Genomic DNA, 18,114 nt, shown 5'->3' on the forward strand with positions numbered 1-18,114 from the left:
TTGAGTGACTTGTCGAAGACTTGGTGTCACACAACTGATACAAAGCTGCAGTTTGGCTGGTAAAGAACAGATGAATCGCAGACAGGTTGCAGGGAAGTCACATGGGACTTATATTGATGTCTGCTGGAAAAGTTTCATGCCACCTTGCAACCAAAATTCAGCCGTGCAACACCGCTCGCCGTGTACCCGCAACCTTAGGCTACATTGTATTCTGCAGCAGCAGTCAAGCATTAGGCTATATGCAGACGACTATAGACATGCTGTGATTTTTTTTTTCTTTACTTGGGCTATAAAGAAAAATGAGCAATCCGCCTCTCAGCGGTTTATAGCACAATTTCTCGATGATTAACGCTCTAGCTGCCAACCAGAGGATACTTTGAGGTTGCATGCAGATTCATGTACTCCTCTGGACGGCAGCTGGAGAGTCGGAATGAGAAAGTCAGACTACAAAAAGACAATGGAGGTGTAGCCTTGAATAACTGTGATGTACTGCGTAGAAGCCCCACAAGAGGGCACTCTCAAACTGCACACAATAATGTTTACTACCGGTACTAACTTTCAACTGAAAAGATTTTTTTTGGCTTTGTGGTTTTTTTTTTCTCCATACACCCTTATATGTTCTAGCAGACATTTTACAGGAGTAATACAGAAATGAGTGGTGCAAATATGGAAATCCTTATTCAATAGCAGTAGGGCAACCCCAAATCTAGTCCTTCCTTGCCATCACACTCCATTATCACCACCCCAATAACCAGCTGATATTATCACCAGACAATGGATTTCCCTCCAATGTGACTTTAATATGAATATTGAAAATATCCGAATGTTGATATTTATTTGGATTTGTCCCAGGTCTGAAAACTTAGAATTTTCATTATATCCCTGTAAAAAAGAAGTGTGACTTTTTGCCTTAAAGAGAATGCATCATCAGAAAGTAATCTAAATCAAGTTTTTACATTCAACCTATTTAAGAATTTTCGGGATTTTATTTTCTCTTTCATGTTTGATATTCTGATTAGTGATAAGCAATTAGTGTAATAATCGGTTTGTGTCAGTATTGGGACAATTTCACAAAAATCATTGTGGATCGTGACGGCTGATTCCAACTCCCGTTAAAGTCAATGGTAGTAAAAATCTGGTTCGTAAATTGCCCTCCTGAGGGTCCCTAATGCAACCAAAGCCAACCAAACTGTATGGAAGTACAGCAACACATCTGGGGAACAGTATGCTTCCAAAAATTGGTCCAAATGGTGTACAGTGGTGTAGGAGCCGTAGCACACGGGTGTCACTGAAAACAAAAGAAGGCCCACATGTGGGCTCATAGATCAAAAATTGCGCCAAGGAATACAGCATGTCTGCTGCTTGTTTTAAAAGCAATGTCATAAATTCTACAAGGACAAATTTTGCCAGGTGAATACAACACTCAAGCACGAGCCTGCTCCAAGGAACGGCTGTAGAGCTACCAAACATCTGACTATGCAACACAGCAGGTGTGTACCTTATATTAAAAGCAATATCATAAATTTTACAAGGAAAAAATTCTGCAAGGTGAACACAAAAGCTGCCAAAAATTGCTCCAAGGGAAATAGCAGGTGTGCTGCTTGTTTTAAAAGCAATGTCATAACGTTTACAAGGACAGATTCTACCAGCTGAACAGAACAGACAAGCACGGGTCTTCTTCAAGGAAAAGCTGAACAGAGCAGACAAGCACGGGCCTTCTCCAAGGAAAAGCTAAACAGAGCAGACAAGCAAGGGCCTTCTCCAAGGAAAAGCTAAACAGACAAGACAAGCACGGGCCTTCTCCAAGGAAAAGCTGAACAGACAAGACAAGCACGGCCTTCTCCAAGGAAAAGCTGAACAGACAAGCACCGGCCTTCTCCAAGGAAAGCTGAACAGAACAGACAGGCACGGGCCTTCTCCAAGGAAAAGCTAAACAGACAAGAAAAGCACGGGCCTTCTCCAAGGAAAAGCTAAACAGACAAGAAAAGCACGGGCCTTCTCCAAGGAAAAGCTGAACAGACAAGCACGGGCCTTCTCCAAGGAAAAGCTGAACAGACAAGCACGGGCCTTCTCCAAGGAAAAGCTGAACAGACAAGCACGGGCCTTCTCCAAGGAAAAGCTGAACAGACAAGCACGGGCCTTCTCCAAGGAAAAGCTGAACAGACAAGCACGGGCCTTCTCCAAGGAAAAGCTGAACAGACAAGCACGGGCCTTCTCCAAGGAAAAGCTGAACAGACAAGCACGGGCCTTCTCCAAGGAAAAGCTGAACAGACAAGCACGGGCCTTCTCCAAGGAAAAGCTGAACAGACAAGCACGGGCCTTCTCCAAGGAAAAGCTGAACAGACAAGCACGGGCCTTCTCCAAGGAAAAGCTGAACAGACAAGCACGGGCCTTCTCCAAGGAAAAGCTGAACAGACAAGCACGGGCCTTCTCCAAGGAAAAGCTGAACAGACAAGACAAGCACGGGCCTTCTCCAAGGAAAAGCTGAACAGACAAGCACGGGCCTTCTCCAAGGAAAAGCTGAACAGACAAGCACGGGCCTTCTCCAAGGAAAAGCTGAACAGACAAGCACGGGCCTTCTCCAAGGAAAAGCTGAACAGACAAGCACGGGCCTTCTCCAAGGAAAAGCTGAACAGACAAGACAAGCACGGGCCTTCTCCAAGGAAAAGCTGAACAGACAAGACAAGCACGGGCCTTCTCCAAGGAAAAGCTGAACAGACAAGACAAGCACGGGCCTTCTCCAAGGAAAAGCTGAACAGACAAGACAAGCACGGGCCTTCTCCAAGGAAAAGCTGAACAGACAAGACAAGCACGGGCCTTCTCCAAGGAAAAGCTGAACAGACAAGACAAGCACGGGCCTTCTCCAAGGAAAAGCTGAACAGACAAGACAAGCACGGGCCTTCTTCAAGGAAAAGCTGAACAGAGCAGACAAGCACGGGCCTTCTCCAAGGAAAAGCTAAACAGAGCAGACAAGCAAGGGCCTTCTCCAAGGAAAAGCTAAACAGACAAGACAAGCACGGGCCTTCTCCAAGGAAAAGCTGAACAGACAAGACAAGCACGGGCCTTCTCCAAGGAAAAGCTGAACAGACAAGACAAGCACGGCCTTCTCCAAGGAAAAGCTGAACAGACAAGAAAAGCACGGGCCTTCTCCAAGGAAAAGCTGAACAGACAAGCACGGGCCTTCTCCAAGGAAAAGCTGAACAGACAAGCACGGGCCTTCTCCAAGGAAAAGCTGAACAGACAAGCCAAGCACGGGCCTTCTCCAAGGAAAAGCTGAACAGACAAGACAAGCACGGGCCTTCTCCAAGGAAAAGCTGAACAGACAAGACAAGCACGGCCTTCTCCAAGGAAAAGCTAAACAGACAAGAAAAGCACGGGCCTTCTCCAAGGAAAAGCTGAACAGACAAGCACGGGCCTTCTCCAAGGAAAAGCTGAACAGACAAGCACGGGCCTTCTCCAAGGAAAAGCTGAACAGACAAGCACGGGCCTTCTCCAAGGAAAAGCTGAACAGACAAGCCAAGCACGGGCCTTCTCCAAGGAAAAGCTGAACAGACAAGCCAAGCACGGGCCTTCTCCAAGGAAAAGCTGAACAGACAAGCCAAGCACGGGCCTTCTCCAAGGAAAAGCTGAACAGACAAGCCAAGCACGGGCCTTCTCCAAGGAAAAGCTGAACAGACAAGCCAAGCACGGGCCTTCTCCAAGGAAAAGCTGAACAGACAAGCCAAGCACGGGCCTTCTCCAAGGAAAAGCTGAACAGACAAGCCAAGCACGGGCCTTCTCCAAGGAAAAGCTGAACAGACAAGCCAAGCACGGGCCTTCTCCAAGGAAAAGCTGAACAGACAAGCCAAGCACGGGCCTTCTCCAAGGAAAAGCTGAACAGACAAGACAAGCACGGGCCTTCTCCAAGGAAAAGCTGGAGAGCTGCAGCTGTTTCTTGTACTTTAGAAAAATTTTCATTTTGGGAGATGGAAACATGGCAGGAGCAGGAGAGCAGCAGCAGCACCTTGATGGCAGAGTTTTGCTCCTCCTGGAAACATGAGAGCTGTAGCCTGAGGCCGCTGACACACACTGTGTATCTTGTAGTTTCCTTGTTTGGGTTTTATTTTTATATTCTAAAAAAAACACCACCAAGTAAATGGACCGCAATTCTTTGGAGGCACGATATGTGAGAACAGAAGGCCACAGAGTACAGGTTGTATATTTGTGAGCTGTCTCTGTTTGGGGCAGCGTAATTGAATTCCCCCAAACCCCACTGATAGCTGCTTAATGTCTGCAAATAATTCATAGTGGCCAGAGCAGTGATTCCGAATATTGTCTAAGGCCACAAACCTAGAACTGCAATATTCCCAATTCCAAAGCATAGTTTGTCTGTCTGCTTTGCTGCTATATACATTGACAGCAGCAATATTCCCTCTCCCAATGTACAGCCCACGTTTCATATAGGCATATAAACATGATGCAGCTTCATTCTCTGCTGCCTCCAATATACCGGATTCGATTTTGCTAAAATTGGGGCAGTTTTATCGCCCACCTGATCAAGATTAGCAACAAAAATAATGATCTGTATATAAAAATAAAAAGACCCTAAAATCCGTCTTTTTCCACTCTGACCAATAAGCCCATTAATAGTCTCTTCTGTAGAGAACTTCTCAGCAGTCATCTCATTATCATAGACAGGACTGCAATGGAAGGTTACAGTTCTATATAGATAACACAGGATCCACCATTCACAATAGGTAATGGTCTAGTCCTCCCTGTACAGGTAACAGAGCATGCCCACAGCACTCTCCAATAGCAGTTAATGGGTCCCCTCGTGATCATTGTGTAAATGGCTCATAAGGCTGCTGTAAAACCTATCTCTGCAGCAAAGGCAATATGGCCGCACCCATAGTCATATACAAACAAAATAATTTTAAAAATCCACGATTAGAAAATGGAAAATGTTTCACTATTTGATCTTAATGAGTAATGAAAATTGATATATCCCCTTTAAAGGGGTGCCTTATAAGGACAACAAGGGTCAGAGTCCTATTTTTTATATATAATATATATAATTATGGTATGATTCATGCAGTGCAGAATTTGTTGCATATTTCCTTTCATAGGAATTTTAAAATTACCTATAGATAGATAGATGAAAAAACATAAGTTCCTAATTGTCAAAAACTTTAATAACTAGGAAGTTGGGTATAGCTTGATGATTTTATCATAATGGTGATGAAAAGCCAGATTTCACCATTTTAATACAATAGATGTATCAAAAGAACATATATGAAGGAGTCCGAGTCTGGGAAAATTGAGACGTTGGAGTCGGAGGTTTATCTTACCAACTCCACAACCCTGTCGTTATGCACTTCCATGTCAGGAGCCAGTTTCGACATAAATTACAGCTCCACACTGCCACCTATTAGTTAAATTGTGGGATTACTTTTCTGCATTTACCTATGGAAAAAATATTGCAAACCGCCTTGTGACTGCCACTAAAAAAAAAGTTGAAATCCCACTATTTGCATACAAAAAAGTTGAAATGGAGAAACCTTGAGGTTACAGTAATCCTTTTAGCAGAACCCTTTGGATCCGTAACCTAGATATAAGCGGCGCTCCTGTATAATCCCATTACTATTTGAGGGCCATGCTTGCTGGAGCAGATCAGTAGTCGGTTTCCTCACACTTGAGAGATGATGATCCTGTCATTACCAGTTATTTGGCAGGTTTTTGCCGCCAGTTTGCAGACAGATTGTTCTACCAGGCTGGGTTTTCAATTGAGTGACTGACGTCCAACATCAGAGAACTACAACAGCTTTATTGTGTCTGAGCACAAAACATACATTCATTAAATGATGTTTGGGAGAAGGATTGTGGATGTAACCTCTGCTCCGAATTGTGTGATCATCAGCGTTGTATTATACAGTGTGAACTCTCTCCTTTAGCTGGGAGGGGGGACATTATTGTGTGTGGTGTATGAGTCCTGCATTATAAAGAACTATATCAGAAGAGGAGGGACAGAGTCCTGAGAAGAACCGCACCTTTGTTGTGTTCAGCAGGTCCTCCAATCCCGAAATATCTTCTTTTCCACACTTCCCATGCAGTGTGTAAATTACTGGTGACCCGTCTGTTAAGCTGTTTAGTAAGGCCAGACTCACACAAGCGTAATTTAATTGCGTATTACATGTGCATAATACACAGTGAATGGAGTCAAAGAGTACATTGATTTTCTTTGATTCATTCACACTAGGGTATATTTTGTGCGCAAATTAGGCGCTTAAAATAAGAACGCAGCATGTTGTATTTTTATCGTGTTTTCTATGGCTGCATTCGTAATTATATTTACGTTTTTTACGCATGTTGCTAGAAAACATAAGAAAAAAGTTAAACCAAAAATGAAAAAACCAAGAAGCCAGTGCATGATACATGGAATGACGGGACTGGAATACCCCGAGTGGTTATCAAAATTAGGATTATTTACTCTAGAAAAAAGACGGCCAAGGGGTGATCAAATAACTATGTATCTGTTTACACCCAGGACTGCGAAGGTAACAAGAGGGCATCCTCTACGTCTAGAAGAAAGCAGGTTCCATCACCAACATAGAAAGGGATTCTTTACTGTAAGAGCAGTTAGACTGGAACTCTCTGCCTGAGGACGTGGTGATGGCAAAATCAATAGAGGAGTTTAAAAGGGGACTAGATGTATTTCTGGAGAGGAAGGATATTACAGGATATAAATCTTAGGTTATTTGTTAATCCAGGTATACAGCAGGTAGGAACTATTAGGGGTTGATCCAGGGATTAGTCTGATTGCCATTAGGGAGTCGGGAAGAAATGTTTTTCCCCAAAAGGGCTAATTGGCTTCTGCTCTTGTTTTTTTTTTTTGCCTTCCTCTGGATCAACAACACAGGAGGATAAACAGGCTGGACTAGATGGACGTTGTCGTCATTCGGCCTAACAAACTTAAGTTACTATGACAGCGTGCGTAAAATACACTGCTCATGCACAAGTTAAAAAATGCAACAATACGTAGCCCCCCGATAAAAGCTGCAATCTTTATGCCGTGTTTTACTGTACGGTCCAGTGAGCCTGGCCTAACAGAAACGCACGCTTCAGCACTCCAACACATTTAATATCTGAATCAAGTTGTACAACTGGCGTTTATACTAACCACTTTAGTGGTTGCAAAGCTCACCTGGACATGTCAGCTAGGGTCTACATGTTTTGATGAAGATGTGAATTAAGAACTTTGCATTTTCAGATATTAGATGTGTATGAGTGCTGAGGCTTGTGTTACTGTATTTGTTGCAGCCATGGCTTGCATCCAACTTCACATTTAATTTATTTGTTGGAAGTGCTGACTTTGTTTTTTGTTTCATGTCCTTTGTGTGGCCTCTGCTGCCTCAGTGACAGTATATAGGCAGGTATCCAGATTTCCCATTCATTTGGAAACTTTTTGGCTAAAGAGAGAGGACTATAGAGTTAGGAATAGAGATGAGCATTGGTATTTTCGAGTAACTGATTAATCGACCGAGCGCATGCGGGGGGAGGGGGAAGAGAGATCTCTCTCGCTCTCTGCTGGTCACTACTTGACCGAGCGCCATGGGGGGGGGACGGAAGAGAGAGAGTGTGTGGGAGAGAGAGATCTCTCTCTATCCCCCACCCCCTCCGCATGGTGCTCCGTCGGGTAATCAGTTACTCGAAAATATAAGCCTGATGCTCGATCGAGCATTGAAACTAGCATGCTCACTCATCTCTAGTTAGGAACCCATTCTGTAGGCTTCTTCTGGACGTGGCGGATGGGCCCATGTGTTTTAATCAAAATATGACCCAGGAATCTTGCATTTTTCTTGTCCTTTTAGTATAATCAAAAGTTGTGCAATTTTATGTCCCTTGCTCAGCCAGCCAGAAATGTCATGTGTTTCATGTAATCTGCTCTATGCAGAGGGTGGTGCATGTGCATGATGTCATTTATAACATAAACTGCCAACAGTGAGTTCTCACTGCAGCTGCGCCATCAAGTGTGTGGCAAGGCGCAGATCATCTGAGGCTGGAAGCTTCCCTTAAAGAGGTTATCCCACAGTCTTTTATACAAAGCTCAGTAACCACACACCTAGTGAAAATAGATGGGACCATGGCAAATTAAACATTCTGTAATCTTCCTTTTATGTGCTTTTTCATGTCCAATAGCACCATAAAATCACAAATCACTTGTTTGGGCTACTTTTGGGGGGAGAATATAAGAAAATGGTACATCTCTGAAAATTGTATTTGCACAGTTAAACTATATATACAACCCATTGAGCCATCAGTGTGGTATTGGAAATACCGATTTGAGTAAATTTCCCCCATTATATCACAAATCTCGCACGACTATAAACTCAAAAAGAATACTTTTTGGGTTTATAGTCAAAACAGCTAGCGCTGTTTTAACGCATAAAGGTGTGTAAAGAAGCGTTCACATGAAGGAATTTTAATTGCACTAAATACTCACACCAATTAAAGATAGGACATGCAACTGCAAAGCTCGCATCTAAGGTCCGCGGTGCGAGAAAAGATAGGACCTGACCTATCCTTAGTGCGTACTTTCTATAAACTCCTATAGGAGCTGGAAAACACGCCCTACACACCTCCGATTGTGTGAATAGGCTAATTAAAATAGCTGAAATTCACCCTTTCACGTGATCTTTAGTGCAGTGTAGCTGCGATCTTTTGCACGCTCCTATGCTGTGCTAAAACAGCGCTCTTGTGAATGAGATCTAACTAGAGATGAGCGAGCACCAAAATGCTCGAGTGCTCGTTACTCGAGTCGAACTTTCAGTGATGCTCGAGAGTTCGTTTCGAGTAACGAACCCCATTGAAGTCAATGGGCGACTCGAGCATTTTTGTATATGACTGGTGCTCCATTAAGGTTTTCATTTGTGAAAATCTTAGCAAATCACCAAAGTCATGTAAAGAACACAGAAATGGATAGGGCAGGCGAGGAGCAACATGCAGGGCTACATTTCGGGCTCCGAGGTCTCACTATTAAGCCACAATAGTGGCAAGAGTGAGACCCCCCCCCCCCCCCCGCACTGTCAGCATAAAGATCGTTCTCCTCTTCCACAGCTGTAACAGCTGTGGCAGAGAAGAACGATGTTAGACCATTGAATTCAATGGAGCCGGCAATACAGCCGGCTCCATTGAAAGCAATGGGCTGCCGGCGAGCGCGGGATGAATTTTCTGGAAACGCTTAAAAATATAAGCCCTTACCTGAAAATCATCCTAAAATGTGTAAAAATAAAAAAAAAAATGTATACTCACCTTTCCGCTGCAGCCGGAGTTCAGGCGTGTCTGGCCGGCAGTTCTCCTGAACTGCTCTGAGTAGTATTCAGCAGCCGGGGATTTAAAATCCCCGCCTGCTGAATGGGCTGTCTCTGATTGGTCACAGCCTCACCAATCAGAGGCAGCTCTCACTCACCCATTCATGAATTCATGAATGGGTGAGTGAGTGCTGCGTCTGATTGGTGAGGCTGTGACCAATCAGAGGCAGCCCATTCAGCAGGCAGGGATTTTAAATCCCCGGCTGCTGAATACTACTCAGAGCAGTTCAGGAGAACTGCCGGCCAGACGCGGCTAAACTCCGGCTGCAGCGGAAAGGTGAGTGGTATCCCTTTTTTTTTTTTTTTTACACATTTTAGGATGATTTTCAGGTAAGGGCTTATATTTTTAAGCCCTTCCCGAAAATTCATCCCGTGCTCGCCGGCAGCCCATTGCTTTCAATGGAGCCGGCTGTATTGCCGGCTCCATTGAATTCAATGGTCAGTGCTCTTTTAATCGAGATGAGTACCTCGTGGTGCTTGTCTCGAGTAACGAGCATCTCGAACACCCTAATACTCGAACGAGCATCAAGCTCGGACGAGTATGCTCGCTCATCTCTAGACCTAACACAAAGATAAGACATACAAAGGGGGCATTATAACAAGGACCAGTAATTGTAAGCCAAAACCAGAATCGACCAACACAATTCCCAGCCATTGTTATAAGGCTTGTTCAAAAAGTCTAACATTTACATGCAGGAATGCTGCCTTCCAATAGTTGGCGCTGCAGAGGTATTGTTCCATCTTCCCATTGCATATTTCCTAGAGGAGCATGGATGGCCTTATAAGCGTTCTTATACATCGTCTATGTGCTCCTCTAGAAAACTATACTCTTCCGGCAACTTACTGAACGCTGCCAAAAAGTTTTCTAAAATGCAATTCAACCAGACTACCAGCAGAGGTCATCGTTCTCTGTGCATTCCCTCAGCTTGTTCTACTATTATGTTTCATACTTCTACGTGATTCCAACAAGAGTCCAAGCAAAAAGTTTCGCAGGAATGAGATCCATTCCTGGATTTGGCAAAAATATTATGCTATTGAAGCATGGATAGAAAACGTGACCTCCCCTAGATGTGCTTAAAACACAGAAAAAAGCCATATTTACTGATACAAAGGCAGGTTCACACACCAATTCCCGGAGCATAGTAAAACAGAACTTGCACGCATCACTTCTTTCTGTTAGCCATTATAAGGTATCATATCTACAAGATTATTTATCTTCTCTCACTGAGCGTAATAACAACTTGTTCTTAAAAGTATACAATGAATTACTATATGAGTAACAGCATTAGAAACTGAAACACTGGCCACTTCATGAGTTAAAGTGTAATCGTTATCTGATATATAATAACAAATCTTTTCCAGCTGAGGACCTCGCTCCCTTCTCCTGCCTCCATAACTGGTTTAATATTAACCCATGAAGTAATACTGACCTTCACATAGGCCACCTCTGTCCTTGTGCAATCACATTCTCACAAAGTGATGCATTATGTTATGTCCCAGAGTCGGCCTCTGCTCTCCGTGTGGTCCAAGATTAGTCCAGGCGACAGATACTAACCTCTTCAGTGACACTATACATTTTGTGTTGCTGGACAGACTATTTATTTCCATAGCTGCTATAAGTAATCTGCAATACAAGTTGCAAGGAGAAACGGGGATATAGCGTCTTCCTGCAAATTACCCCCACCACCGGTGGGTGATGCTGGTTTTCGCCTCTCTGATGTAAGTGAACGGTAAATGTCACAGAGAATTTACCATTCATCTGACTGCTATCAAGGCGTTGGCTTAGGGCAGCATCAAGCTCACCAGGATCGGCATTGGCTGGCGGATGTTTTAGTCTCGGGGTTGTAAGGGGCCTACCTACAGCCTGGATGTCAGAGTCCTCCAGAGGGAATTCTCCATCCACGTCATCAGCACGGTTCCAGCTTTTCAAGATCGGCTTCTCAGACAACACTTTGTCTCCCACAGTCACCAACTGGTTCTCATTCCGGTCTCCAGACTCAGTTTCGCTACCGTAGGAGGGAACAGAGCTCACCTCCATCGTCCAATCAACCAGATTATTGACTTGGCGCTGAGCTTGCTTTATCCTTGAGTGCTGGGGGAACAATCGGTGGATCTCAGTGGCATATCCGCACTTGTCTGGGCCTTAGGTGTGGCACAACACAGACTACTTTTAGTTTCACTGTCCTAACTCTGCCAGAGGGCGGGCACTGCTTTCCAATATTTGCCAAGATGACTGGGATCATTTGGGGTGCTGCGACGGGCACGGCTTGCACTTGCCAGCACTATGGATGAACAGTCTTAAACCAGATTTTACAACAAAACAATATTTTAAAGAACAGTACATGGAAATGTCCTAAATACAGCGAGATTGTGCTGAATTACACATCAGGCAGGACTGTGCAGAAAGACTTAGCAGTGTACCTGTGTATAAGCAGCAGAAGAGTTCACCATTATCTCTACTTGTAGCTTTCCATGTGTGTGTTTTTCCTCCCCCCCCCCCCCCCCCCCCCCATCTCTTTGCATTCAGTACTGAGGACTCTTCTGCTTTGTGCTAGCTCCCCACCTGTCAATCAAGAGCTAACAGACAGTGGACAGCAAAATAAGGGGGGCAGCACTTCAAAGGCATTTTTGGTAGAGTACATAGCAGTTTTGCTAATTATCACAATGGCTATCATATAAGTATAAAGTTGTTTGAAAAGTTAGTGCTCATTTAAAGTTTTCCTCCAAGGCACATTGTCCTGTCTGATGACATTGAGGTCAGAGGAATATAACTCCACACTGGGAAGTACAGGTTTATTACAAATTATTTACCCAATTTGAACCCCTCACGTTTAATGACACTCTCATTTTGCAAAACTGCATGCTTGCTTTTTCTTCCGGTAAAAGGCCGGGCAGTTGGGCGGAACTGAACAGACTCCATTATAGTCAGTGGGGTCCATTCAGCACTGTTTGGTTCCATCGTAAGACAGACCCATTTAGCCAGGGGATTCTCCTTTTGTGCTCCCCGAGTAGCGTAGGAAAACTGAACCCCCAATTCAGATGTGAAATTAGCCTAAATGGGACTTTTTTATATGACCAATAATGTGAATACTTGGATGATCTCTTTCCTGTATTACACCACCTTTCCATAGAGAAGCTAGTGACTACTTTCAGCAACAGTCCAGCTGTGATGTTGGGCCTACCCATCATGAAACGTTGGCGTTGAGAAGGACTTCCTTCATATTTTCTTGTTAAAGAGACAGCTGAATGAGTTTTTGTTCCCTGATCTCCAGGATGCTCCAGGTCCCGGAATGGAATGCACCAATTTAACGCTACACAATGGGAACCGCAATCAACTACCACTAGGATTCCAAGCAGCAATTGCATGTGAAAAGAGATGGTGTTGGAATGAATGTTTCCTTGCATCAGAAAGGATCAAACATGGGTCAAAATAGAAAATGATCAGTACATTGAAAAAAGGGGAAACCGCACAATCTCTGTCTTCTATGAGAAAATTAAACGGGTTGTCGGATAACCCCTTAAGGACGCGGCCCTTTTTTTTTTTTTTGCAGGATGAGTTGTATTTTTCAATGCTACTATTTAATGTAACATATAATTTACTGAAAAACTTTAAAAAGCGGGGAAAAAATGAAATTCCGCAATCTTTGGGTGCATCTTGTTTCTACGGTGTACATGCTGCAACAACAATGACACGATAACTTTATTCTGTGGGTTAGAACGATTACTATGATACCAAATTTATATAGGGGTTTTTTTTGTTTTGTTTTTTTTGCTGTACTACTTTTATTTTTTTTCAACGATATTTAATTTTTTTAAACTATTTTCTGCAGCCATCTCCTGACAGCCATAACTTTTTTATTTTTCCATAGACTTCGTTGTGCGAGGGCTCATTTTTTTTGCGGGACGTCCTGTAGTTTCTATTGGTTTAGAAACACAGCGTTTTTTAGTATCGCCCATGTGAGAGTGGCCTGTTACTAATGCATGTCACTGAATTTTTTTTTTTTTATGCACCTGGGCATATTCAATAAATACAAAATACAGACAGAAAATATGCATGTGTGAACGAGCACTTAGGCGCTGCCTTCACACGCATGTCAAAATCGCATAAAATTTGTGCATTGCAGGACGCAGAAATCTCGTACAAATATGAACCCCATTCTTTTGAATGGGGTCATTCACATGAGCGATGTTTTCCTGGATGGCACCGCAATGCTATGCAGGAAACAGAACATGCAGGTTTATCGTGTGCGTGCTCTCGCATCACAGCGCCCATTGTTTTCAGTGGGGTCGGCAGCAGAATCGCACCACGTGCTATGTGTACATGAGGTGGTGCGAGGTCTCCCATTTGGGAGAAACTCTGCGATCTTCTGCTGCGGCTAACGGTCATGGCAATAGGATTGTTTCTGTCATGAAAGGAATGTGATGCTGTTTTGCCATGAAAACGCCTCACATTCTCGGGGAATTCACATGGTGGGGAGCGTGATATGGGCCGGGATTCATGGCCTCATATGGCGCTTGCCCGTGTGAAGTTAAGCTGCATTTACACACACAGATAATCTCTCAAAATTTATCAGAAACTGACAGTTTTGAGCAATCATTTTGCATTGAATAACCCATTAGTACCTCGTTGCATGTATTTAGAGAACAGCATGTGGTCTATTCTCTAAATGCAGCACTATTGTTCTCCAGCAGGACAGCGACTGTTACCAGTTGTTAAAGAATATTATCAGCGCTGCCTGCAGAGAACTCGGCGTGCGGTCCGGCTTATTTTATTGTCCTGAGCCACGAGGAGTTCATGTGGACCTGTGGTCAGAGATGGACGAAAAGTGCACGGTAAGTGCATGATGGGCGCACATTTGCACGGAACGATTATTACTCAAAAGATGGCTTTTGAGCGATAATCGTTGTGTGTAAAAGGGCCTTTAGCCTTGCTGTTTTCAATCTGAGCTTTACTTCTTGCTAACGGCAGCCAGTTGGCGAGAGTGTCAAGTAAGACATGACTACAGGATCTCTCTGCTCACAAGGTTAGTACAGAACAAAACCCGATGGTGTCCCACCATCCAGAAGTGTTAAACCACAAAGCACATGTTTTAGCAAATTATAAAGATCTTTACTTGGCAGCAGAGTAGCGGTGCAATCACTTTTAGTTGCACACAGGGATTAGTACATTACAGTACTTAGCTTGAGTTTCAATAGTACAGGCAATTCAAATGGCTTATGGGTGTGAAAGTTGAAACACAGTTTTCTAATACTTTGACAAGACAATCCGTAACACTCAACATACTTTGGAAATCTTGTAACGCTGTATTGGCTTGCTGGTCTTTGCAGAATCAGGTACCCTCTCTAAAGTTCATAGTAACTTCTTTGTAGTAACACAGTACCGTTACATATATACTTCAATACTATCTTCTCTACTTGCAACTCACTCTCTACTTTACCACCTGTGTATGATGTACCATTGTCACTTTGTACTCTGTCCCTTCAGATTCCCTTCCGCTTGTATACTCAGTCTCTTTATTTTGGAGCTACTGCAGCTACAATGGTCCACGCTGTGTAGGCACATTCTCTTCTGGACAGGTGTGAATGGTTTTAGACTGCTCTGTACCTGTGTTCTCCCATAAAGATCAATGAGATTGCGTGTACACAGAGCCATATGAAAAGAGTCACTCTGGCACCTTGGTGGAGGCACAGTGCAGGAACGGGGCACCCAGTGAGTATTGAACAGATCCCCATTCCCTCACCTTTTGAGCCATGTAATTTGGCTTATGGAGCTCGAAGGTCATGACAAGTTCCCATTAAAGAGAAAAGCAGAACGCAGCCTAATGTTGCCATGTTCCCTTCAGTGGATTAGCAGACACTGCAATGTCTATTCACTTAAATGGACTAAACACAGCCACATGTACACTCCTTGTCAAAAAATCAATAACAAGCACCTTCTAGTTGTCATTTTGCTCCAAAACTGGGCATGTAGTTAAATCGCAGGCAGATATGCAAATAATTAAAGTTGTGGTGATTAGATAAACGGTCTTGCCACCTGAGGCCCTAAAAGTAGTTACACCCTTTGCCTAGAAAAAGGCTCTCAGAGACTACTTGTGTGTAGTGACCTCTTTTTCCAATTGTGCAGAGATTGTTGCCCACTAGATGCCTTTATGATGCAATCAAAGAGATTTTGCCCAGTCAGCAGAGTTTGAGAGGGGGACATTATTGGATTGTGAGAAGCTGAATGGTCGTATCGACGACTTGCCCGCCACCTGGGCCGTTCTGACCAGACTATTAGGAGGTGTTGAAACCAGTGGATGTGTGAGGGCACACACGGTGACTGGCTCAGGATGCCCTCGACTGAACACCAGTAGAGAGGATCATCTGGTCATCAGACAAGCACAAGTAGCTCCAACTGTTTTGTTGTCTGCCATTCTAAGACAGGTGATGCCACCATTACAGGATCCTGTGTTTCTCAGAACCATTTCCCGGCGCTTGGCTGAAGGACATTTGGTCTCGCGACACCCATCACATGTACCCATCACATGTACACCCACCTACTGGTGACCTCCATTTGCAGTGTTGTCGTAACTGATGAAACTGGACAGCTACAGAGTGAAACCAGGTTGTCCACAACATTGCCACACTCCTGTAGCTGCACTAGTCGCCAGGTTTATCACCAATAGCACAGGTATGTGACCATCTGGGACACCACTTTTGACAGCCTACAAGTTTGCACGATCTAGAGGCTCAGTTACAGCAAATGTGGACCAATATGCAGCAGGAAACCATACAGAACCTTATGCCTCCATGCCAGCCTTCACATCTTGTATCTAAGCTAGAGGCAGCCCAACAGGGTACTAGAGCTTCCATGCCTGCCCGTATCCTATCTTGTATACAAGCTAGAGGCGGTACAACAGGGTTCTAGAGCCTCTATGCCCGCCCATATCACATCTAGTATCCAATCTAGAGGCGGTACAACAGGATACTAGAGCCTCCATGCCCACCAGTATCACATCTTGTATCCAAGCTAGAGGCAGTACAACAGGGTACTAGAGCCTCTATGCCTGCCTGTATCACATCTTGTATCCAAGCTAGAGGCAGTACAACAGGGTACTAGAGCCTCCATGCTCTCCCATATCATCTTGTAACCAAGCTAGAGGCAGTACAACAGGGTACTAGACCCTCCGTGCCCACCAGTATCACATCTTGTATCCCAGCTAGAGGCGGTATAACAGGGTACTAGAGCCTCCATGCCCGCCCGTATCACATCTTGTATCCAAGCTAGAGGTGGTACAACAGGGTGCTAGAGCCTCCCTTCAAGTGGTCAGTTTTCCACAATAAATGATCCTTTTGCTCTGACATTGTAATCACTTACATCAACATTACAATCACACAGAGAAGGCTTCCTTCAATTCCAACAACTCCTTCTAGAGGGGGGGGTTCTTGTTGACAATGAGTGTATATGGACGTTGCTGTGTCACCTACTGCAGGAATTGTTCTGTTAATCGTAGGGGTTCCCGGTGTCAGACACTGCCCAATAAACCACCAATGTAGAGTCCTAGAAAACTCCTTTAACATCTCTTTTGTAAAGAACGTCAGCTATTGTACACGTAGGAGAAGAGCTCAGTATTTCCCACATGCTCTATTTTCATCACAGGCAGTTCAGTTCTTTCACAAGTACTGTATGTTTCCTGCCAAATGAATGTGTCACCATCTGCAGAGCTGGCTGCTCCCCTCATCCCGTCTCATGTGTTTCGCACTATACAGTAGCAAGTTATAAAACATCCCTGAGCCTTATCCTAGTTACTGTCCTCTGTGGCAATGGCAGGAACTGAAATACAGAGGAATGTAGTGGAAGAGTTCAGGTACTTAGCGGGTTTCAGAATCATTAGTTATCCTTTTTATTGCCCTATTTACTGTTGTTATTTGCTTTTACTATGTTATCTGACAGCAGTACAACATAAAAGGTGTATTTTGTCACATTCTAGTGCGACTCCGGCTGTCTTATACTGGATGAAATACAAAGGAAAGTGAGGTATAAGGAAAAATCAATACCTCTTTCTGATGGATGTGATCTTGGGTTTTGGAATTGAAAAACACAGCTATAAATCTGTCCCGCTGCACCGCAACCAGGATGTGTGACCTGCCTCCACTCAATTATTGTTCATTAAGCTCGTTTGAACAATTTTTTTTCCATAATAATTGTTCCGTGTAAAAGGGGCCTCTATGAAATAGTGTCTTAGCAGCCTGCAAGGAGCAAGAGGAAGGAGTCTAATACTAGTCTAATACTTGGGCCAGTAATTCCCAACCGGTGTGCCGCTGCTCTCTGGCTGGAAATCACGTCTGTATTATTGTATCTTGTCGCCACCAGGAAGTCCTGGTGGAGACAAGATGGACAGGGAGTTGACTCCCCCTGATGCTGATTGGCCACCAGCTTTCTGCTCGTCATCAGGCCCACAGGCCCTGGCAGAAACTTGTGTGCCTGAGCGTCGGGGAAAGCAGCGAAGGCGTTGAGAGAGGTGCAGCTGCTACAGGAGCCAGGTGAGCAGTACAACACACCGGCCTAGCTCCCGGCGGCAGTCCCATCCCACCTCCGCTCCCCGCTGTCACACTGCATTTACTGGGGCCACCGCCAGTCGTCTCTCAACTCCGCTCCCCCCTCTCACTCTCTCCTTTACTGGGGCCGCTGCCAGTCGTCTGACAACTCCGCTCCCTTCTTTCACTCTCCCCTTTGCTGGGGCCGCTTCCGCCGACAGTCGTCTCCCAACTCCGCTCCCCCCTCTCA

The 18,114-nt window shown here is 44.4% G+C and overlaps 1 protein-coding gene across 1 annotated transcript in view; it reads right to left on the minus strand.

The window, feature by feature from the left end:
* Positions 1–11,270, minus strand: part of RRM2 (ribonucleotide reductase regulatory subunit M2) — a 33,259-nt gene extending 21,989 nt beyond the window's left edge. Inside the window, exon 1 of the mRNA XM_066597335.1 lies at positions 11,209–11,270. Coding sequence (XP_066453432.1) covers positions 11,209–11,255 — 47 coding nt within the window. The 5' untranslated portion in view covers positions 11,256–11,270. The remainder of the gene's footprint in view (positions 1–11,208) is intronic.
* Positions 11,271–18,114: the final 6,844 nt, after the last annotated feature.

Source organism: Eleutherodactylus coqui, chromosome 1, assembly GCF_035609145.1.
Source record: "Eleutherodactylus coqui strain aEleCoq1 chromosome 1, aEleCoq1.hap1, whole genome shotgun sequence".
Lineage (NCBI taxonomy): Eukaryota > Metazoa > Chordata > Amphibia > Anura > Eleutherodactylidae > Eleutherodactylus > Eleutherodactylus coqui.